Source organism: Lepidochelys kempii, chromosome 1, assembly GCF_965140265.1.
Source record: "Lepidochelys kempii isolate rLepKem1 chromosome 1, rLepKem1.hap2, whole genome shotgun sequence".
NCBI lineage: Eukaryota > Metazoa > Chordata > Testudines > Cheloniidae > Lepidochelys > Lepidochelys kempii.
In genome coordinates this window covers 136085556-136109815 of record NC_133256.1, presented here as the reverse complement: position 1 = coordinate 136109815, position 24260 = coordinate 136085556, and the positions used below count along the sequence as shown (strand labels likewise).

The following is a 24260-nucleotide window of genomic DNA, read 5'->3' as shown; positions in this document are numbered from 1 at the left end:
CTAGAAGCATGCTTTTTATATAGATTTTTATATTAACTCTTACCTCTTTTTTTCTTATATGAAATAAATAAATAAGGATACAGAAAATGCATACTGTGGGCCACTTACTGCCTTAGGTCTGCATATATAACTGCCCCTGATCTCAATAGATATCAGTAATACCTAGCTGTTCCATACCATGATACTTCCCATTAGAGGTGAAGTGATTTGCCCTAGGTCACCCAGAAGGCCTATGGCAGAGCCAAGAATAGCATGCAGATCTTCTGAGTGTCAACCCACTGCTCTAGGTTCACTAGGCCACATTGTCTCAGTGCAGTAATTGTTAACCTTTCCATGATGGTGACCCCTTTTGCTAAGTCAGAACTTTTGCAAACATCTTCCTCCCCCCAATTACATTTACTATAGAAGTAAGAATAAAAAAATGTATCAGTGATCACAAGGGTAGGTCTATATAATGTATTTTGTGCGTATGTTTGGAGAGATGGCTACAGATTGCTTCACCTTGAAGGGGAAGGGTATGCAGGAGGTAGGAGTGTGATACTTTCTTTGCTTTAGATTGTGCAACTTCCAACTGTATAACTTCCAAGGCCTTGCACTGCCCTGACTACCTTTTGTGTGACCCTCTGGTTGTGAAACACTGTCCTAGCAGAGCAAGAGCACAAAGTAGCTTCTACTTTAGAATTTGGGATCAACTGAGTTCCCTCTAGAAGTAGCAGCACCAGGCAGGAAACAGAAATAGACAAAGTGCGGCTGACATTTCTGTTTTTGATTAGGCTTGTTTGGCCTTTCGTTGCCAGTTTCAGTTTTTCTTTCCTTTCTCCTTGTTTTGTTTTAGTGGGGGCCATTTCACTGGTTTCACATTTTTTCCCTCTGCTCTTTCTGAAAAACAAAATGAGAGGCACAGCCTAGAAGATGAGAAATAGCCTTTGCCCTGTCCAGTATTGGGTAATATTTGAAGTATTGGGGACAGGCGAGTCTAGGCCTGCCCAAAACTAAAGACTCTCCCCTCAATTAAGGGGGAGGATCCATTGATCCCAAACAACAATTGATTTACTGGGGACAGTGAATGAAAAAGCAGGAGTGGGAGTGGGGTCAAAGATTGAAAATCAGGGGTCTGGTGGGGGACACTGAGCAGAGAACCCTCGATAGCACCCACTGCTACTCAAAGGTGTCTAGGGAGTCAGTGGTTGCTCCCCAGAGGAACTGTGCCTGGAGGCATGATCATACCAGGGATTGGATAGGGCCCCACAGTCGCGGAACACCTCCACCTTCCTCCTCCTGGTATGATGGATGGCCACCTTGGCCAGCACCTGGAAGAGGTTGACAAGGAGGTTCCTCCGCTTTGTGCGGCCATGGATGGGGTGTGCATTGATCAAGAGGAGTGAGGAAAAGTGCAGCCAGAAAAGGGGCTGCAACTTGATGTACCCTGTATAGGATGACCAGACAGCAAGTGTGAAAAACTGGGACAGGGGATGGGGGGTAATAGGAACCTATATAAGAAAAAGACCCCAAAATCGGGACTGTTCCTATAAAATGGGGACATCTGGTCACATTAAACCTATATATATATGCACCAGGGTGTCCCTCTCTCCACAGAAGGACAGGTGTCAGGGAGGTTTGAACCGCGTCAGGTACACACCTGTGGTTATGGCTCCATGAATGAGCCACCAGCTAATATCTCCAGCCAGCTATGGAACCAGAGTGGAGTACAGACTGGCCCACTGGAGTGCCTTGCCCTGCTTAGGTGGCAGCAGATTGACAGCTCAGAGAGGTCTTGCAGGAGACCTCTTGGGTGGAGATAAAAGAATTGCCGGTCGTACTGGAGGTGGTAGAAGAAGGCATGTGCAGCATGCTCCATGCCGGACTACCTGAACTGTGAAGAAGACTCTGCAGGGCCTGGAGGAAGCCCAGTGTGGGTTTCCCTGCGTAATTGAGGCCTCAGCCCTTGTGCACAATCTACAGAGGGGTGTACTTGGGAGGGGGCTGCCCAGGATCTAGCTGTGATGCTGCCTACCACGGCTGGGAGCTGGCCTGGCTGAATGTGTCTCAGCTTGGGGAGTGGGCATCAGGCTGGCACCAATGGTGCTGCTGGAGGGGCTGTGTTACATCCCTGAGACTCAAGTGGAGTATGATCCCACCCCAGCTGGGAGATGAGGCCATTTGCTCTCTGGGGAGGGATGAGGCCAGCAGGTTCATCCTTACAGCAGGCAGGCGGAGTGTTGGGGGTGGGGTTTACAGTGCAGGGGACTCTGCCCTCTGCAGGTAGTGTGAGAAAGTGCACAGCGCGTGTGTCATCTGGGATTACATCGTCTGTGTGTGTGTGCGATTGTGGTCTGTGTGATTGTGTCATCTGAGTGTGTGTGATTGTGATTTGTGATTGTGCATCTCTCTGTGTGTGATTGTGCATCTCTCTGTGTGTGAATGAGATCTCTGCGATTGTGTCATCTGTGTGAGTTTCTGACTGCGATTGTATCATCTGTGTGCATGTCTGACTGTGATTGTGTCAGTTTATTGATCCCTGTGTATAGTTGTTGTCTATGAGTGGAATAAGCCTGTGTGATTGTGGTGTGCCATGCCTGCTTGGTGTGGCACTCTTTCTCCCTCTAGTGTCACCTAGACCATCTAAAAGAAAAGGAGGACTTGTGGCACCTTAAAGCTTATGCTCAAATAAATTGGTTAGTCTCTAAGGTGCCACAAGTCCTCCTTTTCTTTTTGCGAATACAGACTAACCCGGCTGTTACTCTGAAACTAGACCATCTAGAGATTACTGAGTCTGTTACAGCCTTAGCTAAGAGCCACATGGCTTTTCGCTCATGCAGTAGAGGCTCCTGCAGCCTCACAGATCCCTGGTTTGATCCTGCTGACAGACACACACAGTACTATTAGTATGATAAAAGCCCCCAAACCACTGTAGTATGTAGCACTTCCCCGACCCTGCTCTACTGGAAGCTTCCCCTCCTAGTGTATTTGACCCACCTATCCTTTGTTTTGTGTTTGCTAGGAGACTGGGAATCATGGGCGGCAGGTATAAGACGCTAAATGGGGCAAGAAATGCCAGATGTGGCACACCTCCCTTTGGAAGTGTGCCTGCCCTCCACCTTTGGAGTACTGCCTCCGGAAGCTCCTGAGAAGTGGGGGCCACAGGTGCCCTGACCATGGCCCCACCCTTGCTTTGCCTCTTCCCACCTCTGCTCTGCCTCTTCCCCCGAAACCCCCCTTGCCCGCCTTGGGGAGGGGGGATACAGAGAGGTGTGAGTGGCGGAAAGTGGGGCCTCAGGGGTTGAGAGGAGCGAGCGGAGGAAGGCCTTGGGGCAGGTGGCGGAGAGGCACAAGCAGCGCGGGTGGGGGGCTCACGGAGCAGGGGTGGAGCGCAAGCTAGGCCTTGGGGGGAGGAGGCTGAGCTGGGGTGAGGCCTCGGGGAACAGCAGGGGGCTGGCCCATCCCCCACTTCTAGGGAGCTTCTGGTACAGATGCCCAGCCTCCCCAAACACAAGAGTCACACACCACCTAGGCTGGGGATGATTGTGCTGAATCATACTGAGTTGGTTACTCTGAAGTGCAGAGGAGGGTGTTCAATGAGAAGCAGTCTTAGTTTGCTTAGACTGCTTAGTTTGCTTAGCAGTCTTAGCAGTCAGGCTTGCACAGATAGGGAATTGCAAGGTAGAGTGTTTCATAGGTGAGAGAGGGGAGATAGATTACCCTAGGCATGAGATGCAACTTTCCTTTGGTGAAAAAGGGAAACTCGTTGGCTTCAAAAAATTGAGGCTCCCATCTGCTATTTTAGTTTTTGCTACAGGGGACATGTTGGTTGTTCCCTGATTTAAAGCAAACCAAAACCTCATAGTCTTTTGCCAATTTTCTGTCTTCATTTGCAGTTCATGTTCTGTGCTAACTGCTGTTTGTGAGCTTGTGTGTGTAGGTGCTTAAGTATGTTTTGTTTCTTTGCTTTCCAAAATATTGTATTGACAGCATTTAAAAATCTTATCTATTTCCTTAGCAGATTTTTGAAATCCCACCCATTTCAACAGAACACATCTATGTTTGTTTGTCTATATTAGCATACATTTTGCACAAATCAAATTTTTAGCTGATCCATTAAAGTTAATGGGATTCTGACATGTACTGTGGTCCCTAATAGGGGATCCTGATATAGTATTTGGGTGTGGCCTGCACAGAGTTCTTTTGAGGCCTGGAGCAAAATCTGAAACTGAGCTCCTTCCCTCCCCCAACCTTTCCAAATCCCCAAGGTTGCAAAAACACTGAAGGGAGGCCCTGGGGCAAGAGCAGGGAGGAGACTGGAGAGACAGCCTGCCATGCACCCAACCTGCAACTGCAGCTCCTCACCTGCAGTGCTGGGCCTGGCTCCCCATTCCCCCATTCTGGGTGTTGTGATCTGACGCACAGGGTCACAGTACAAAACCTGAGTGATACTGTGACCCTATGCACTAGGTGGCAACACCACTCCCACAAATTTGTCCCGGTTGCCCCACTGTCATGATGGGGGGATGGCCAGGCCAAACCTGAATGGCACTGTGCCCCTGTGTACCAGGTCACGTTGCCACTCAGTTTGGGGGTAGAGTTGCCAGGTGTCCAGTTTTCGACCAGAATGCCCACCCCCAACACTCCCCCCACCTGCTGTAAGGACGGACGGTCTCATCTCCCAGCTGAGGTGGGATCATACTCAACCTGAGTCTCAGGGATGAAACACAGCCCCTCCAGCAGCACTCTTGGTGCCAGCCTGGTGCCCACTCCCCAAGCTGAGACACATTCAGTCAGGCCAGCTCCCAGCCATGGCAGGCAATATCACAGCTAGATCCTGGGCAGCCCCCTGCCAAGTACGCTCCTCTGCAGATTGTGCACAAGGGCTGGGGCCTCATTTACCCAGGAAAACCACTCACCCAACGCTAGGCTGCCTCCAGGCTCTGCAGAGTCTCCTTTACAGTGCAGGTAGTTCAGCAGGGATCATGGGGCTTTGGGGTGTGGGCTCTGGGCAGCACTCACCTCAGGTGCCTCCCAGGAAGCGGCAACATATTCTGGTGGCTTCTAGGCATGGGGTGGCCAGGGAGGCTCCACATGCTGTCCCCAAACACTGACTCTGCCCCCACAGCTCCAATTGTCTGTGTTTCCGGGCCAATGGGAACTGTGGAGTTGGCACTCAGGAGCAGCGCACCGAGCCTCCTTGGCCACCCCTGTGCCTAGGAGCTGCAGGGACATGTCACCACTTCCTGGGAGGTGCCCGAGGAGAGCGCAACCTGGAGCCCACACCCCGCACCATACCCCAACCCCCTGCCCTAGCCCTGAGCCCCGTCCCGCACCCAAACTCCCTCCAGGAGCCTGCACCCTAACCTCTTTCTCCTGCCCTGAGACCCCTCCTACACCCTAAACCCTTCATCCCCGGCCCCACCCCAGAGCCCGCACTCCCAGCCGGAGCCTTCACCCCCCACTGCACCCTACTCCCCTGCTCCAGCCCAGAGCCCCCTCCTTCATCCTGAACCCCTCATTTCTGACCCCAGGCTAGTTCATCATTAAACCGTTACCAAATAATGCTAGGGGCTGCTTCCTGGTAGTAATAAGTAGTGCTCCATTGTAATTGCCTGACACATTGCCGGCTTCATCAGAGATTTATTCTCAGTGGCAAATATAGGCAAAGAATGATACCACATGCCATGCCACAAAGATTCCTTTAAAAAATTCAGTTTTTGAAATTTTATTTGTCCCGTCTCTGCCCTTTATTTCTTTTTAGCCAACGAGTGAAATGAGAGGATTTTTTGGTGTTTTACCGGGGTTCTTGTTTTGTTTTTTTGTCACGTCATAACCTTTCACTTGAAAAATTATGGAGTAGACATAGGAAAAAAGGAAGAAGACAAACAGGAAAGTTTGAACATAAACACAATGTGGTATTTATTTGAAATGGTTATCTTCTTGCATTAATTATCACTGGTTTGTAACATCTTAAAACATGGTTTTTGGATAGAATGATATATTTACTTTTACTTCTTTTTCCTCTAATGTAAAATAAATAAATAAGGATATGGAAAACACTATGGACCCCTTACTGCCTTCAGTTTGAATGATGTAACTCCAGTTGATCCGAATGGAAATTAGTAATACCTAGCTGTTCCATAACACTTCCCTTAGATATCATTATCCAAACACAAAGAGGTGAAGTGACTTGCCACACGTCACCCGGTAGGCCAGTAGAAGAGCCAGGAATAGCATGCAGATCTTCTGAGTGCCAACCCACTGCTCTGTTCACTAGACTACATTGTCTCAGTACTGTAATTGTTATCCTTTCCATGATGGTGGCCACACTTGGGTTACACTCTGGCTCTCACCAGCCTTGGTTATGTTGCATGGTGACCCCAACACACCCCTAGCCCCAGATTTTCCCCCAGAACAGCATGTCCTGTGCTACCCATCCCTCTCCTAGACAGTATAAATATTTTAAGTTCATTATTTCTTTAAGGGAATAATATGCTAACGCATTATTTCAAGCAGTTATTCAGACACTTCAATTTAAACACTCTGGATTAGATAAAACAGTAAAAACAAGTTTATTAACTACAAAGAAATAGATTTTAAATGAATACAAGTAATGAGGCATAAAAATCAGAAATGGTTACAAGAATAAAAATGTTTACTAATGCCTAATTTAACAAACTATATTAGATTCAAACAAAAATTTCCACCACATAGTCCAGCAGATTACTGATCAAACTGTCAGGTCAGGACCCCTCCTCCTCCGAGTCTACATGAAAGGATATTTCATGCTGTTTTTTTTCACCTGTTTGAATTTCCTTTGTCTTCCCTTCCTGCTTGATGACTCTGTTAGCTGCTTAATGCAAATTAAGGCACACACACATTTCTTTGTTTAGAACAGACCTGTTTTCCAATTTCTGCCTGGGCAAATTCATGGCCATGAAAAACTCATCACAGACCATGCAATCTGGTCTCTGCTGTGAAATCTAGTTATTGTAGGGGAGGAGCAAGGCTGGGGGCTCCTACTGTGGGCCAGGCTCTAGCTTTCATGGGAGAGGTAGGGGCACAAAGTCACGTTGGGGGGACACCTTTCTGCAGCCAGGGGCGGTTCCCGGAGGCAGGTCTTACCCAGCCCTGGGAAGCAGCCAATGCAAGGGAAGAGGACACACCATCCCTCCCCAGCCTGGCCCCTCCCTGGCTCCAGGCCCAGCGCTCAGGGATTAAAGGAGCCTTGGGTTGGGTCTGTGTGTGCGGGTGACCACAGCACCTCCCTGATCATGGGCAGTCACCCACTCACCCACCCATAAGACTGGTCCTGCTCCTCTCACTCATGTGACCCTCACTTCTGTGCTGCTGCCGGTGACAGCGCTGCCTTTAGAGCTGGATGCCTGGCCACCAGTCCCACTCTCCGACCACCCAGCTCTGAAGGCAATGCTGCCCCAGCACAGAAGTAAGGGTGGAAATACTGCAACCCCCCCCCCCACCCCATGACCCTTTTTTGGATCTGTACCTCTAGGGTTACAACACCGTGAAATTTCAGATTTAAATATCTGAAACTGTGAAATTTACAATTTAAAAAATCCTGTGACCAGGAAATGGACCGAAATGGACCCTGAATTGGGTAGGGACCCAGCTATGGGGTTTGGAAGGTGCGTTAACAACATCATACAGGGGAACCTTGCACCTTTCCATGCAATGTTGCCACACATATTTTACTAGCACAATAGTGCCCAGCAAATTACAAGCTTTCAAATGGCGCCTTACGAGACACACTTTGAGCAAAGATTTATTACGCTAGAATGCAGGGGCCCTGCACACAGCAGCGCACGACAGCTTGTTTGGCTTTGATTGCCAGGTTCTGGTTCTTTTCCCTGTGGTTAGTTTTGGTGTGGGACTTTATTGCTGGTTTTGCATTTTCTCCCCCCTTTCGGAAAAGCAGACGGTGCAGCTCCGGTGGGGGAACAGACCCAGCCTCGGCCCCGGTGCCAGATCTGCAGAGGGTGCGTCTGGGAGCGGGCTGCGCAGGACCCGCCCGTGATGCCGCCTGGCCTGGGGAGCGGGCACCACACTGCGTGTGCAGCCCGAGGGGCCCCGCCAGCTGCTCCCGAAACCCCTAAGACTCTGGAACGGGTATGCATCTGATGAAGTGAGCTGTAGCTCAAGAAAGCTTATGCTCAAATAAATTTGTTAGTCTCTAAGGTGCCACAAGTCCTCCTGCTCTTTTCTTGGAACGTGTCAGGGATCCAACGCGGCACACGGATGGCCTGAAGGCGCACCCCTGCCTCCCCCATGCCACAGCCAATAGGCAACTGTGTTCATTGCCCCCCCCCCCCTCGAGCAGTGGGAGGAGACGGAGAGCTCACTCCATTCGCTCCCTGGGGGCGGAGCCATCACTGCAGCTGGCATGCGAGCGGGCGGGGGAGCCTCTCTGCAGCGGGCAGCGTCAGAAAGCGCACAGCACATGCGTCACCTGGGATGGCGTCCTCTCTGCACGTGGCTGTTCTCACTGATCTGTGACCGTGTCATTTCGTTGTGTGTGTCTCTGTGCGATTGTGTCATGGCGTTCATTGAGCCCTGTGTTTGGCTGGGGGTCTGTGACTCCGACCATGAGCCGGTGGGATGGCGTGTGCACGCTGGCGGAGATAGCCGTACTCCGGAGGTATTAGCATCGTAAAAGCCCCACCACCAGTCTGTAGCATATGGGACCTCCCTGGCACTGCCCTGCCCCAGGCTGCACCCTCCCTTCCCCCCTCCAGTATGTGACTCACCCATCTCGTTTGCTTGGAGACGGGATGATTGTGCTGACTCATGCTAAGTTAGTTACTGTGAAGTGCAGAGCAGAGGGAGTTAAATGAGAAGCAATCTGTGATTTGCAGGCATTGCAGTGGCACTAGCAGCTTCAAATTTAAAAAGACATACATCAGAAGATCACCTAAAATTACTGTGACAAAGTTCCTGCTCTACCTTGCTGGGTCTTGCGCTTATTGGGGGATTTGCTCGCCTTGGAGCTTCACGGCAGCCCTCAGCTTGGCCATTTTTCTGAATTCACAGTCCAGGTCGACTCCTCCTGTGACTGACCAGGAGTTGGGAGGATTTGGGGGGAACCCGGGCCTGCCCTCTACTCCGAGTTCCAGCCCAGGGCCCTGTGGAATGCAGCTGTCTAGAGTAACTCCTGGAACAGCTGTGCGACAGCTACAACTCCCTGGGCTACTTCCCCATGGCCTCCTCCCAACACCTTCTTTATCCTCAACATGGGACCTTCCTCCTGGTGTCTGATAATGCTTGTACACCTCAGTCCTCCAACAGTATGCATTCTCGCTCTCAGTTCCTTGTGCCTCTTGCTTCTAGCTCCTCACACGCACACCACAAACTGAAGTGAGCTCCTTTTTAAAACCCAGGTGCCCTGATTAGCCTGCCTTAATTGATTCTAGCAGCTTCTTGATTGGCTGCAGGTGTTCTAATCAGCTGGTCTTAATTGTCTCCAGAAGGTTCCTGATTGTTCTGGAACCTTCCCTGTTACCTTACCCAGGGAAAAGGGACCTACTTAGCCTGGGGCTAATATATCTGCCTTCTATTACTCTCCTATAGCCATCTGGCCTGATCCTGTTACAAAACTTAATAAAATCACTTTTATTTGTTGATAAACCCAGAGTATACCTGGGGGAGCAAACAGCTGTGCATATCTCTCTATCATTGTTATAGAGGGCAGACAATGAATGGCTTTACCCTGTATAAGCTTTATACAGAGTAAAATGGATATATTTGGGGTTTGGATCCCATTGGGAACTGGGTGACTGTGTGCTGGAGATAGGTGAGCTGCTGAGCAGTTTTTGGTTAACGTCTGCAGCTCTGGGGGCATGGACCAGACGTGGGTCTGTGTTGCAGCAGGCTAGCATGTCTGTCTCAACAAGGCAGGGTTCTGGAGTGCCAAGCTGGAAGGGAAAACTGTCTCAGAGGTAATCTCAGTACATCAGGTGACAGTCCCAACGGGGTCTCTGTGACCCAACCCATCACAGAGAGTTCCAAAGAGGATGGAGCTAGGCTGTTCTCAGTGGTGGCAGATGATAGAACAAGGACTAATGGTCTCAAGTTGCAGTGGAGGGAGGTCTAGGCTGGATATTAGGAAAGACTACTTCCCTAGGAGGGTGATGAAGCACTGGAATGGGTTACCTAGGAGGTGGTGGAACCTCCATCCTTAGAGGTTTTTAAGCCCCAGCTTGACAAAGCCCTGGCTGGGATGATTTAGTTGGGGTTGGTCCTGCTTTGAGCAGGGGGTTGGACTAGATGACCTCCTGAGGTCCCTTCCAACCCTGATATTCTATGATTCTATGATATAGGTTAGCCTTCGTCCAGCCCTGAGTGTGGGGCAAGGGGCAGGGAGACCCAGGCCCCGCCTCTCCACTGGGTCCCAGTCCAAGGTCCTTGAAGCGATGGGTGATCCTGTTGCTGGGTTGGCAGGGAAACGTGAGTCCACTGCCTCGCTTCCCAGAAACACAACAGGACCAATGTCTTGTTTTCCTGGGCTGTTTTCTATCAGCATCTGGTTGTGTTGCTCCATAGCTGCTGGGGCCTGGTTCCTGGTCTCCTCGCTGAGCAGCTCATTCTTCGCTTTCTCTTTGGGTTCCTCAGTCTCCCAGGGCAGCAACTTGCCTTGTCTCCAGGCCAGCTCAGGAGAGTCATCGCCTGCTGCAGCCGGTCATGGGTTTTGTGAATGGTCCAGCTCCCTGGGAAGAACATCTGGCTCTTTCCCTGGTCTGGCCCCAACTGAGCTGCAGGGCCCTTGTATTTCCTGCCCCTCCCCCACACTTCCTGCAAGAGGGAAGGGATGGGGTTAGCTGAGCCCAACAGGGTGAGTTAACCCCCTCTGTGCTGGAATGAGGCCATTCAGCCTCCTTACAAGTGGGTAGCTATATGCCTCAGTGAAAGGCTGTGACAGCAGGGAGGCAGCTAGGAAAGGCTCTGGCAGCTCCTTGCTTGAACCAGCTCCCGCCTGCCAGAGTCTTTCCCCGCTGCCTCCCCTGGTGCCAGAGCCTTTTCCCACTGCTGGAGCCTTTCACTTCTGTGTGGAAAGGCTCTGGCAGTAGGAAATGCCACTGGTAAAAATAGCAGTGTAGACATGGGAGGCACTATTTGGGCATGTAGAGAGCCATGTATGGTATATACCCTAGGGGTTCAGGTGTGTAGGGCACGCTACTCATCTAAGCCATGTTTCATTGTCTACGGTGCTCTTTATATATGTGCTAGCTGCGTGTGCAATGTCTGTACTCAAAACGCTGTCGTAAGCATAGACATAGCCTATTTCTCAGGTATTATTAATGCTAGGTTGAAATTTGGCATGCCAATATGCAACCTTTATATTCCTTCACTAAAAGGTATTGGGGGAACATGGGGTGGTCTGTTGCTGTTGGCGTTCTACTTGTGTGCCTCTTTTATTTTCAGCTGAACTTTTCAAGGCCTTTTCATGTGCTTGTATTTCCTAGAGAGGGGTGCATTTACTTTCTATGTGGCATTACCCATAATTTTTTCCAGTCTGGATTCGTGGTATTTACCCAGAGTAATGTTACTTAATTTACTGTAATGAGGTATATTAGTCCTTGGAGACCAGAGAGGGAAGTCTTAGATTCCAGTCTATCCTGTTCCAAGAATTCTGGACCAATGCAGATGCTGGGAGAGAGGAAGTGGGCCTGGAGTAACAGTATCTGGGAAAATCTCAAGCTATGGAATCCTTGTAGTGTTGGGTGGTACAAGGATTCCCTCTCTCTCAGCCAACCAGGACCAGCTCAGGGAAGGAGGGCAGCATATAATCAGCCTCTTCCCTCGTAATGGGAGAAGACATTGCTTGCCTGCTGATTTCTTTGAGTCCAGGAAGCAAGGACTGAGTTGTTTTGAGCCTGCCTCCAAGCTGTGGAGGAAGGTTGGAAAGCTGCATCCCAGCAGAGATGCTTAGGAGGAAACGACTTTGTTATGAAGGCTTTGAATTTTATTTGAAAAATTTGCTCCCATTCTATGTGGAGTCAGCTGAAGGTTACTTAAAGCTAGCTCAGGACCAGTCTGCTACATTTACCAATAGGGATCCATGATTTCAGTGACTAAACCACACACCATTGTATCCAAACAATTAGTAAATAGAAGAAGAGGTTATCTTGGACAAGAGTGTCTAAATGGAATTAACATTTCAAAAGCATAAGTACTTTCAATTCTTTCGAATTATGTAGTGTCAGATTGCCAGTTGGTGTAAACCAGCACAGATCCATTTAGGACAATGGAGCTATGCTGATTTACTCTAGATGAGACTCTAACTTGCTATCTCTTGATCAACTTTTCCTTCAGCCAACTTATCATCCTATGTGGGTCAACGGATAACTGCTGTCTGTTCGCTTGAAAAATATCACAGGACAGTTACCTTTGCCAAGAGACTAATCTGCATTGTTGTCGTTTAGATGTTGTCTTGTCCAGTGCTTCAGGAGCTGTCCTGCACAACTGCAACAGAGTATCTCCAGCATCACAATTATTTCATAGAATCATAGAATATCAGGGTTGGAAGGGACCCCAGAAGGTCATCTAGTCCAACCCCCTGCTCAAAGCAGGACCAATTCCCAATTTCCTTCACATCAACTGCTCTAGGATTCACAGTTGTGTGTGTGCACACGAATGCATGTGTGGTTTTTAAACAGCTCTCCTCAGCGTCCAGAAACTTTTTTCACTCTTCCTTCATCAGTCTGTCTTGCTCCTAAAATCATAATAGTAAAGAAAATTGAGAGTAGCTTCCCAAACCTTCCTCTGATTTGTAATCCTGAGCCTTGTAACCAGACCACAGCAGTATTCATTGCTTGAAGATCTCTTCTATGCTGTTTACTTATTATAACTTTCCCCTTTTACAGTACAGTTTCCTAACATGTTATCTATTATCCCTGTGGGAATTTTGCGCCACTGCGCATAAGCAGAATTCATGTCCCCACAGATTTCTTTGCTTCTCCGCAAATGATTTTCTGACAGGGAAGCTGCAAGAGCAGTTATGCACCACTCCCTAGCAGTGCAGGTACATCATTTCAGGTACCCGGAGCAGCCGGCACAGAGGTAAATCACAGCAGGGCCGGGGACATCCCAGCCAGTGACTCCTACCCTGAGCCAGGATCAGCTGCTAGTCCCGGCTGGGCTGGAGGCAAGAGAGGATGGGACTTCCTCTTTCTCTGCAAGGAGTGGCTGGGGCTGTGTCAGACCCACCCCCAGAAACCTCCCCCAGCTGCAGGAAGCTCAGCATCCTCCCCTGCTTCCTGCCCCCATCACTCCTCAGCTGTGGCAGGAGGGGGGGTCACTGTACAGGGAGATGCTCCCCCATCCACCCAACCCCCATGTATCTGGACCTGCCATTCCCAGACACCCCTGCCAAGCCTCACCTGTACATCCAGAACCCCCCCTAGCCCTCCATACCTGAACCCCACCCCACTGAACCTCAATTCCTGCATCAGGAGCCCACTGCACCCAGACCCCCTGCCTTTGGACTCCCCACCCCTGCACCCAGACCACCCCCCACTGAGCTTCCTGCACTCAAACCCCCACTCTGATGCCCCACCCCCTGCACTACTCTGAGCCCCCACATCCAGACCCCCATGCCACTGACCCCCAACTAGCTGCACCTAGACCCCCCACCAAACCCCACTCCTCCAGCACCCAGACACCCGCATTGAGACCCCCATGCCCAGACCCCTCCGCTGAGCTCCAACAACCTTCATCTGGAAGCCCCTGCAGAGTCCCATTGCCCCTGCATTTGGAACCCTCCCAATGAGCCTCTGTGCATCCAGATCCCCCCACCTAGCCCCCCCCCACTGAGCTGCCTGCACCCAGATTGTTCCACACAGAATCCTCTCACCCCATACCGAGCCCCTCCACACTTGGATCCTGCCTGGTTGAGCCTGCCTGCCCCGCACCTGGTGCACCTGGCGCAGAGGGGTAGAGTCCCAGGGTCTTTCTGGGCATGCCCAGGCCTTGTGCTGTGTCAGGGTCGGGTGCAGCCTCACTGTTGAGTCTGTGTCCCGGGGGTGGGAGGGCTGCAGGGTGATCTCCCACTTTTGTGCACCCAGTGGCCTGTGCTCCCCACTGCCATGATGGAGCCTCTGCATTTACTTACTGACAAATGAATCTTGCAGAATTTTAAAATATTGTGTGCAGAATTTTTAATTTTTTGGCCCAGAATGCCTTTAGGAGTAATCTGTTCATACCTATCTATTCATTATAGGTTCTTATACTGCCCTCATCATTTTAGTATCTGAGTACCTTCCAGTAGTGCATGAAGTGACATGACTAATATCTGTTACTAGTAATTTCTTCTCTCCTCCTCTCCCCAGGAGGAGAATTACATGTCTTGTTTGTTTTGGTAGGGTTATATTTGTGTGTGTTTGTTTTTTAAATGTGCATGCCACTGTGTGTTTAAGTTAGAGAAGGCAGATCAAAGAAGGGCACGTTGCACTTACAGTGAAAGGTGGTGAGGTTTATGATGCAGGTTTCTGCTTGATAAAATCTCTGTCTCTCATACACTTTGGCATATATTAATCAACAGTATTTTATTGCAGCATCTAATTTTAATTTCCAGTTAAACCTCTAACATTACTTCTCTATTTCCTAACATCATCTCCTTTTTATGCTGTACTAAAACCACACGGAAACTGAATGCATCTTTCCTCAAGCTACATCTAGTTTGGACCTTTGGAGTTTGTAGGTAGACAGTAACAGTTGGTCTTACTTGAGATGCTGGCTATACTTGAAACAATACCCAGCCCACCCATAGCTACCCCTTTGCAAACTATTATTTTGCAGGTATTTACATGTCATCTGTCACCATAGGATCTGGACATCTTGAATAGCGTGATAAGAACACTACAATCCCTACTGGGTGGCCAAAAACATGCTTTCTTATGACAGTGTAATGGCAAAAGTCATTGGCTAGCACCCATCTCATCACAGTACTCTAAAACCAATGCTAATTAAACAGATGTATCACCCTCATCCTTGAAGGGCAGCAAGCTGTACTCTCCAGTAAGAGGAAGTGAATTCCACAGCTGAAGGTCTTCTACTGAGAGACTCCTAAAACTGGGACTTCAGAGTCCTCTTCCTGAAACGGAAAGCTATCGTGTCCCAACTGCACTGTGAGTTTGTATGTATGGATGTGGATGATGGTAATTCATTTTGAAGGGAAAATTTCTCCATGCTAGGTAGGTCCAGCATATAGAATCTCTCCTGGACAGAGTTCTTCATTAAAACCCTCTTTCATTAAAACCCTCGTAGTGTTTGCTAGTAAGACTTAGGTCTAGTTTACCCATGCAAACTGCATGTACAATTTTACATTTGCATTTGAGAAGTAAGGTTGTGGTGACTCAAAATACTAGCATTTTAACAAAGTGTTTTTGGAGTTACAGTATTTTTTCTGCATTTTAAAGAAAAGGGGCTCCATTGTCTATGGGGAGAAATTTAGCACTGAGTATCAAACAAAATAGCCATGGAGGTTACAAAAAACCTTCAGGGCCAGCTTGAAATACCCTAGTTGCATTGAATAGTGTTTTACAGTATGAGCAATCCCATTGAAGTCAATTAGACTACTTTTGGAACAAAACACTACTCAGGGTGAGGGAGGACCTCAGTATCTCAGGAATACAAGATCAATTAACATGGAAATGGGAGCAAATGCAGAGTGATGCACTTTTGCGTTGTGGTGTGCAGGGAGTTAGCAATGCAACTCACATTAATATTTAAAGACTATCACCATTTGCCATACCAAAATTCATCCTAGATTCAGAATCTTCAATAATGATTAATAAGCTGGTTAATTGTGTGGCGTACTTGTGCAAAAGTGATTGAGAAATCCATGGATTCCACTTAGAACTTGACTTTTTTAAGCTCATTGGCATACATTTCCAATGAAAATGAACTAGTTGGACTCATTATGTATTCTTTCTATATTGCTGACTGTTAGAAATATTGACATTATACATAAGAGCAAGCACAAAACATACAATAGATGTGTCATTTTAAGCTCACTATATAATGTAAATTTTTTTTAAACTGTGCTTCTTTTCCCCTCCTCAGACTAACTAGCATTCAGGCTACCCGCTGCCAGAAGGTTTTGCATGCGGCATATAAAAACAAGTAAAGCTTTCTTTTGTTGGACAAAAACCTAGACAACACGTTTTTCATGTTTTTGCACAATAATAAACTTGCTGAATTAAGTAAAGAGAGTGATTCTTGGCAAAGCTTCAAGATTATAAAATACAAAAATTAAAGTGCATATAATATTAAAGTGTGCATGATACTTAATTTATTTAAAACTAGTCTTTGACCAGATGGTATTCACCCAAGAGTTCTGAAGGAATTCAAATATGAAATTGCAGAGCTGTGGTATGTAACCTATTGCTTAAATCAGCCTCTGTACCAGATGACTGGTGGATTGCTAATGCAATGCCAATTTTTAAAAAAGGCTCCATAGGGGATCCTGGCAATTACAGGCTGGTAAGCCTAACTTCAGTACCAGGTAAACTGGTTGAAAGTGGAGTAAAGAACAGACTTATCAGACACACAGAAGAACAGGATATGTTGGGGAAGAGTCAACACAGCTTTTGAAAAGGGAAATTGAACCTCATGAATCTGAGCAGGCCACAGAACCTCACCCACCCATTCCTGTAATAGACCCCTAACCTCTGGCTGAGTTACTGAAGTCCTCAAATCGTGGTTTAAAGACTTCAAGTTACAGAGAATTCAGCATTTACACTACTTTAAACCTGCAAGTGACCCAAGCCCCGTGTTGCAGAGGAAGGCGGAAATCTGCTGGGTTCTCTGCCAGCCTGACCTGGGGGAAATTCCGTCCCAACCCCAAATATGGTGATCAGTTTGATCCTGAGCATGTGGGCAAGAGCCACCAGCCAGACACCCAAGAAGGTTTAAATGGGATTTAAAATGGTGCATAGGATGGTGAAGGCCCTCCGCATACAGGTGAATTGAACCATTAGTGGACTGTATATAATGGTATGCCCTGAGCCACTGGGGTAAAACTCAAGAGTGGAGGGTGAAGAGTGGCCATCTTCAGTTTGCTTTTGATCACTATAAGATTCAGGGTGCCTTCTTTTTTTAAGGAAGACATAAAAATATATTGGCTTTAACCCAATGTAAAGAAGTGAATATTCCATAAGCAATGATAATTTATGCACAGGATAGGAACTAACCATAAACAATATGGCCAATCCCAAGTATTCAAAAATCATGAGTCAGGCCCGAAAGAATCATTATATTTTAAAGATGAATTTTTGAGGTCTCCTTTTGTCTTCTGGTTTTTGCACCTTTAGGGTGCACTCAGGTCCCACTTACAAGCTTTTCTCCTTAAGCTTGAGTGCTAGCATTTTTTAAAATAAAAACTGAGAGATTCTCAAGTATTCTGTTGGCTTAAAGAGGTGAGTCTTCAAGTAGAACTCCAACTGTCGTGTGACTCGTTGTTTATAACAATCATGAACTTACAGCTGGAAGATTTAATATGTACAGCTAACATAGTGTCAGTGGGCTGAGTCCATCAACCTTTATTTCTCATGAGAACCGGCAGATGGCATTGTGTGGCAGCACTAAAAATCAGCATGCTGAATGAAGTAAGCATTTATTTCGTGAGTATTTACTGGTGGGTGGAACGTACTCATAAAAATTCCTGTTTAAGTAAAGTGTCTTAATTTATGCTTTAATGGTATGATCCACTGGCTATTGAAACCAAAGGGCATTCCATTGACTTTATAACACCAAGGACCTGAGCTAGTATCCATTAGACAAGTATCTGCCTTCTGACTCCGCTAATGCCGTATCTTGGAAAGATGAAAGAACAAGAAAAATCTGAGTTTGAGTGTCCTTGTATGTGACATACTTGGGATAAAGTATTTATTTACTCCACTGGCTTAATGCAGCAGTTATTCTTCTAAATTTAATTATAATGATAAGCTATTGCTTATTTTATTTCCCATTTTATAATAATACATAAAAAAGTGGGTTAAACTTTAAAGGAAACATTATAGTATAGTACTGATATCCTCACACCATGATAAAGTTTATGAACATAAATATATCACTGTAAGGTCAATATAACAATAAGACAATTTTTTTTTATGCAAACTACTATTTCACTCTAGTAGAACAAAGTATGAACCTGTAACTTGAAATGCAAAGGACAAATAGTATTTATAACTTTAAAATGTTCACTTAAATATAATAAAAATGATTGTCAGAACTGGTCACCCGCCGCCTCCAAATAACTGTGCTTGTAAATAGATTCCAAAAGTATAAGTTCATTTAAAATTGCAGAGAGAAACTCAAGGAAATGAATACAGACTTTGGCTGTTGAAATAATGTCAATGATAGTGTTTCAAATTGTGGTATCCTTTATAACTACGGTCAGTTTAGAATCATTACAGAGAAAAGTGAGGTTTGGAAGCACTTGCTTTCAGCTCTGCTATAGAGCTGGCTGGGAATTTTTCAATAAAATGGTTTTCATAAAAAAATGCTGATTGATTAAAATGGAAACTGTTCACAAAACAGGGTCAGATTTGATGATTCTCCTGACTTGAAAAGCACCTGGGGAAATTTTTTTCAAAATTGGCAAAAGTTTAATATTTTAGAAATGAAGAATTCTGGTTTTCAGTTTTGAAGTAGCTTTTTATTTTGAAATTTAAGCTAACTGTGATTGACAAAGGTTAAAAAATGTCAGAATCACAGTGGAACATTTGGATTGACGCAAATTGGAAAACTTTATGACTTCCGTCCCCATTTGGGATGGGAAAAATTTTTGAATTCTCAAAAACAGTCATGGGATGGAAAAATCATGTATCGTCCAGCTCTACTCAGCTACCTCACTATCAGATGTTCTCACTGTTGCTGAAAGACAATTGCCTGCTCCAGTTGGAGTAAAGAGAGGCAGTACAACCACTTAATAGGTTGAGGGTGCTTGATATTGTGAGGTGAGAACTATATCCAAGTGTTTGATTCTTTGGTGAAAGAATAAATTTCTCCTGTGATGGGAGAGTAGGGCCTTTGGTTTAAAAAATGTCTAGGCCAGAGGGTTTTTTTCCCCCCCGGGATATGCCTATTACTGTACTGTCATGCTGAATATATTGAAATGTTTTTATTTTGCCCCTGCATTCTGATTTATTGTTGTCAAGAGAACTCAACCAAAGTTGTCAAGAGAACTCAACACAAGAAGCTTGTCAGGATAAGGAGGGGGTTAGAAGGTGAGATAGCTAAGTTTGTTGGTTTATGGCTGCTCAGATGGTAGAAGCCTATACGAACAGAGGACTTCATATTCAGTGCAAGAAAAGAGAGAGAACACTTCAATATATCTTCATCCTCAGGAGGGTACAGCCTGTTGCCTCAGTACCTATATCTTGGGCTAAGAAACTCTTTGCCCTAGGGGTATTTTGGAATGTGAGGCTGCCATGTTTGTGGCTGACCTGTCAGTGAGGAATCCTGAGAGTTGTAGCAAAGAGACTTGCATAATCACATATCACAATTTTCAATCTGAAATCTCCTAGTATAAAAATAAAAGGAGAACAAGGAAAGAAACAAGTCTCTAGGGAAAAGCAGCGTGTGTCCTCTAACTTCTTGACATTCAGCATGGCAGCAGACCAACAAATACTTAAAGGTGCAGTTCACAGAAAACAAAGCTCACTTACAGAGCCACATACACCGTGGGAAAAAATGTTCTCAGAAAATGTGTGGGGCCAGGTCCTGGGTGCGCGTTAGCAGCATGTTCTGCTCCTGGAGAGACGGGGGGTGGGGAGGACAAAGATAGCCTTATCCCACCTTTTTGCCTCCCAGCATATTAAATGGTAAAATTTGTTAAATCAAAAATTAATTATAAACACTTGAGTGTGTTTTCTGTTTAATAAGTATAGCTTTGGGCTTGGTATTCCCTTTATACATTGTCAAAATTATTATTACTACTATTTATGTTATGATAGCACCCAAAGCAGGCTATGGGCTCCTTTGTGCGAAGTGCTGTGCAAACATAGAGGAAGGCACAATTCATGCCCCAGAGAGTCAGAGCCAATAAGGTATCATTTAAGGAACTCATATTATTCTCCTGCAAATTGCAGTAACTGTCCAGCTCACGCTTAATGTTTTGTTAACTTAGTGCTTAGTTTTTGCTGTGTTAGTCTATGAACGTCCACAATGAGTACTTTAAAAGCTTAACTTTTAGTATATAGTATCTGAGTTTTTCCAGCCTCTCCACTCAAGTTAATAATCTAGCCTTATTATCATGCTTGTTGATTGCCTCCGGAACATCTCAATATCCTTTCTGTACAAGGCTGCCAGATACTTAGTGGAGTATTGTAAATGTCTTAAGAAAAGTAGATAAACTTATTCCTTTTGTTTATTGACAGACATATGTTGGTGTTGATGGTTTCATGATTTTGTCTCACACCCAGATTCCCTCTATGTGTTTGTGTAATATATGGGCTTCAGTTTCCATGGGCTGTGCTGCCAATTTAGGATGTAACTCTGCAACTTGATTCAAACTCACAATAAGACTCATTGGGTTGCAGACACATACAAAACAGAAACAATAATGCTTGCAGAATCTTCTGCAAACTGAAATCTTTGAGTTCTGCACATCACTGTTTGAGTTTTTTTGAAACCCCAAACCCTGACATCTTACTGGCTGGATTATTTGGATTCTGATTTTGTTTGTGAATTGGGACTAAGGTACATTACGTTTGGTTCAGTGAAGCAGTTATGTATGTTTTCATGTGAACATCTTCTTAAGAGGTTTCTTGAGGTTTTTTCTCTATTGTACACAGTAATAACTAGGCCTTATATATTGGTTTTCATTAGAAGGTGACAAAGTTACTGGTTTGGTCAATAGGGGAGAAGCGGTAGATGTGATAAATCTTGATTTTATTAAGGCTTCTGACAAAGTCGCACGTAACATTCTCATAAGCAAATTAGGGAATGGTGATCTAGATGAAATTACTATAAGGTAGGTGTGCAACTAGTTGAAAGACTCTACTCAAAGTTTAAATTCAGTATACGTAAGTACAAAGTACTGCACTTTAGGAATGAAAAATCAAATGCACGGTTACAAAATAGGGACCAGGTGGTAGTAGTGCTGGAAAGGGTCTGTGGGTTATAGTGGTTCAGAGACTGAATATGAATCAACAATGTGATGCAGTTGCGAAAAAAGGCTAATAACGTTGTCGAGTGTATTCACAGGAGTGTCGTATGAAAGGCCTCAGCTGGAGTACTTTGTCCACTTCTGGGCACCACACTTTAAAAAGGTGTGGACAAAACAGCGAGAATTCAGAGCACAGCAACAAAACGATAAAAGGGCTAGACAACCTGGCCTATTAGGAAGGGGTAAAAAAAAACTGGGCATGTTTTGTCTTGAGAAAAGAAGACTGAGGGGGGACTTGCTAACAGTCTTCATTATGTTATGGGCTGTTTAAAAGAGGATGGTGAACAATTTTTCTTCATGTCCATCAAAGGTGGGACAAAAAGTAATTGGCTTTATCTGCAGCAAGGGAGATTTGAGTTAGATATTAAGAAAAACTTTTTGACTATCACTTTAATTAAACTAAATACAGAATAAATGGAGATCAGCCAAATATAATAAATCCTATTTGTGGTAGACTGAAGGCCTGTCTACATTACTGCTTAAGTCAATGTAACTTACATCGCTCAAGGGTATGAAAAAAGCTACTCCCTTGAGCGACACAAGTTACATCAACTTAAAGCGGTGTCCACAGTTCACTATGATGCTCTCCTGCTGACATAATTTCCACCTCTCATTGAGGTGGAGTAATAATGCCAATGGGCGAGCGCTCTCCTGTTGGCATAGAGCGTCTTCACCAGATGCGCTACAGTGGCGCAGCTGTATTGGTGTAGTGTAGATTAGCCCTTAGTTAGATTATCATTTTAACAAACAAGTTTAGGATAATTATAGACCTAACAAGAAGCTGACCTTCAAACTATGATTTGGATGTTTCACCCCTTTTATTTTTTTAAGTAAAGAGTTCACAGTCTGACCAAAGAGTTCATCAGCTGCCCCCTGCTTTGAGGGCCCCTGAATTCCAGGGCTTAGACCCTCAGAGCACATGGCATGGTCAATTCTGGCTGGTCTCTGAAATCTCTTCACCCATTCTCTTTCTCAGAGCACAGAGAGAAGAAGCAGTGTGGTGCAATCCAAGCTGAAGAAACTTGCTTCCTGCATCCTAGTGGTCCACTGCTCTGCTCATGTAGTTCAAACAGAACAGGGAAAGGGATTGGCACGTGACAGTATGCACTGTTCCACAGTCTCTGAGCATGCTTAATGTATTTAACCACTGGTGCTGAAACCTTAATTTGTGGATCACCCAAGTCACTCCAGATGGTCAACAAAAGGAGAAGCTTTGTGAACCAAATAATGGGAGATTGGGCAGGGATTTGAGAAGGATGTTGCTCCATGAAAGGGGCTTTTGCTAAGTGAGGTGAATCACTGTCTGTTGTGACTAAGCAGTTTTCTATGCGATAACAGTTAATTTATCTCATAACACATAGTAACAGAGATTGTACTGCAGTCCTTCCAAGTGAAATAGTGATGAACTTGGCCCAAAAATCTGAGTACATCTTCATATTTTTTATTTCCATCAGCGGTATTTTGGGAATTAAAAGTTGGGTATTGAGAGTTGTGGGAATGGCTCCTAATTTATTCTGGGTTTTTTTCTGACTCGACTTTTGTCATATTTTGCAACCCTTCTGATTGTTGTAATATACGAGAGCTGACTCTTGGTGGTATTAATGGTTATTAATATTTATGGGTATTCATTTTACTGTCACAAATATCTGTTCTAGAAAAGGTTTCTCCGATAGTTAAAAGCTTACATAGTCATGCCAAACCTTTAACCACATGATAGTCTACAACTGTTTTGAAGGACAGTAATTATGTCTGAGGGGTACTAGTGCTATGCAACTTTGTTGGAGTCTCACAAATCAAAAATAAACCAACTAAGTAACTTCATCTCGGTTATGTCTTTTTGCCATGAGTGTTGAAATGTGCATATGTCTTGGACTTCAAGAATGTGACTTTTTTCCTTCCACTCCATTCCTCTGATAAGTGTTTTGTTTCAAACAAGCTTAAAAGTCTCAATGTTTTTTGTTGACATGGCCTCATGCTGTTATGTGCTGTTGGCAAAAGGGGCTCTTCATTCTTTGGTTACTTACTATTAAGTGGTTTTTTTCCCCTTCCATCTGGCAGAGTCTCAAAGTGAAAACGAAGATTACAAATGCTATTGTGGGCAGTGTGCTGAATGTCTGAGTTACTGCAGACATTCTTATCCCATTTGTGTTAAATTTGACTATTGTCAGATAGAATTTGCATGTAAAAATTATTTGACTGTTTCAAGCTGGTAAGCCTCTTGTGAGATTATATGCATTGCAGTAATGCTACTATTAAAAAATAAATACTAGTGCAAGAAGAAAAATTGAAGCCATCTTTATTTGACACTTTCCTTGGGCTAGGGCTTGGTGCTGTTTCCATTCTCTTTTCAAGAAGAGAGTAGATGAAGTTTAAAGCAACTACTTTTAACCCAGTTTAGACTGATTTTTTTAAATCATGGGTTTCCCATGAACTCCATCAACCAGTGCAAAGACCTTGTTTAAATTAATCATAGTTAGACCCGGCAGCTCAAATTTTACAGTCAAAGTTGCCTAAAACCCAGCTGCGGTAACACTCTTGGGGGTGGGGGAGGGACTGCAAAACATCTCTCACACTCCCCTGCCCACCCTCTCAGATGTGACTAGCTTTTGGCCACTCTCACCAGGCCACTATGCATAAAGCCAACATTAGGATTTTGGGGAGGATCGGTGAGGTAATAATTTACAGGAATTGTTTCTTAACTCCATCGCCATGAGCCTTCTGCTGAAAGAGAGATGGAGCCCAAAAGCTTGTGCTGGGGTCTCTATATAGCTGCCAATATTTTGTGCAGATACAAAACAAGTGGCCTTTTTCTTTTAGGCCACAAACCCCAGGAATCATCTGGAGGCACAGAAGCTCTGTGCCTCTGTACCATCCCTGGTAGCTCCACTCCTTAGCATATGGCATCTCTGCTACTGATGGCTGCTCCCTGAAACTGCCTTTGAAGGGGTGATTCTACTGCACAGTCAACCCTTTTTATGGAAGAAAAAGCATATGTGTATTTCACCCTTGCATAACTCAGAAATGTTTGAACAGGTTTCCCCTTGAACTTCAGGGCTGATAGCCGGCCTAGGAAAACTTTAGCTAAGCCAAA

The 24260-nt window shown here is 45.5% G+C and overlaps 1 protein-coding gene across 1 annotated transcript in view; it reads left to right on the top strand.

Moving 5' to 3' along the window:
• The first annotated feature begins 17801 nt into the window (after positions 1-17801).
• The window catches only part of PIR (pirin), a 72814-nt gene continuing 66355 nt past the window's right edge, over positions 17802-24260 (top strand). The window contains 1 exon segment of the mRNA XM_073327367.1: positions 17802-17856. Coding sequence (XP_073183468.1) covers positions 17802-17856 — 55 coding nt within the window.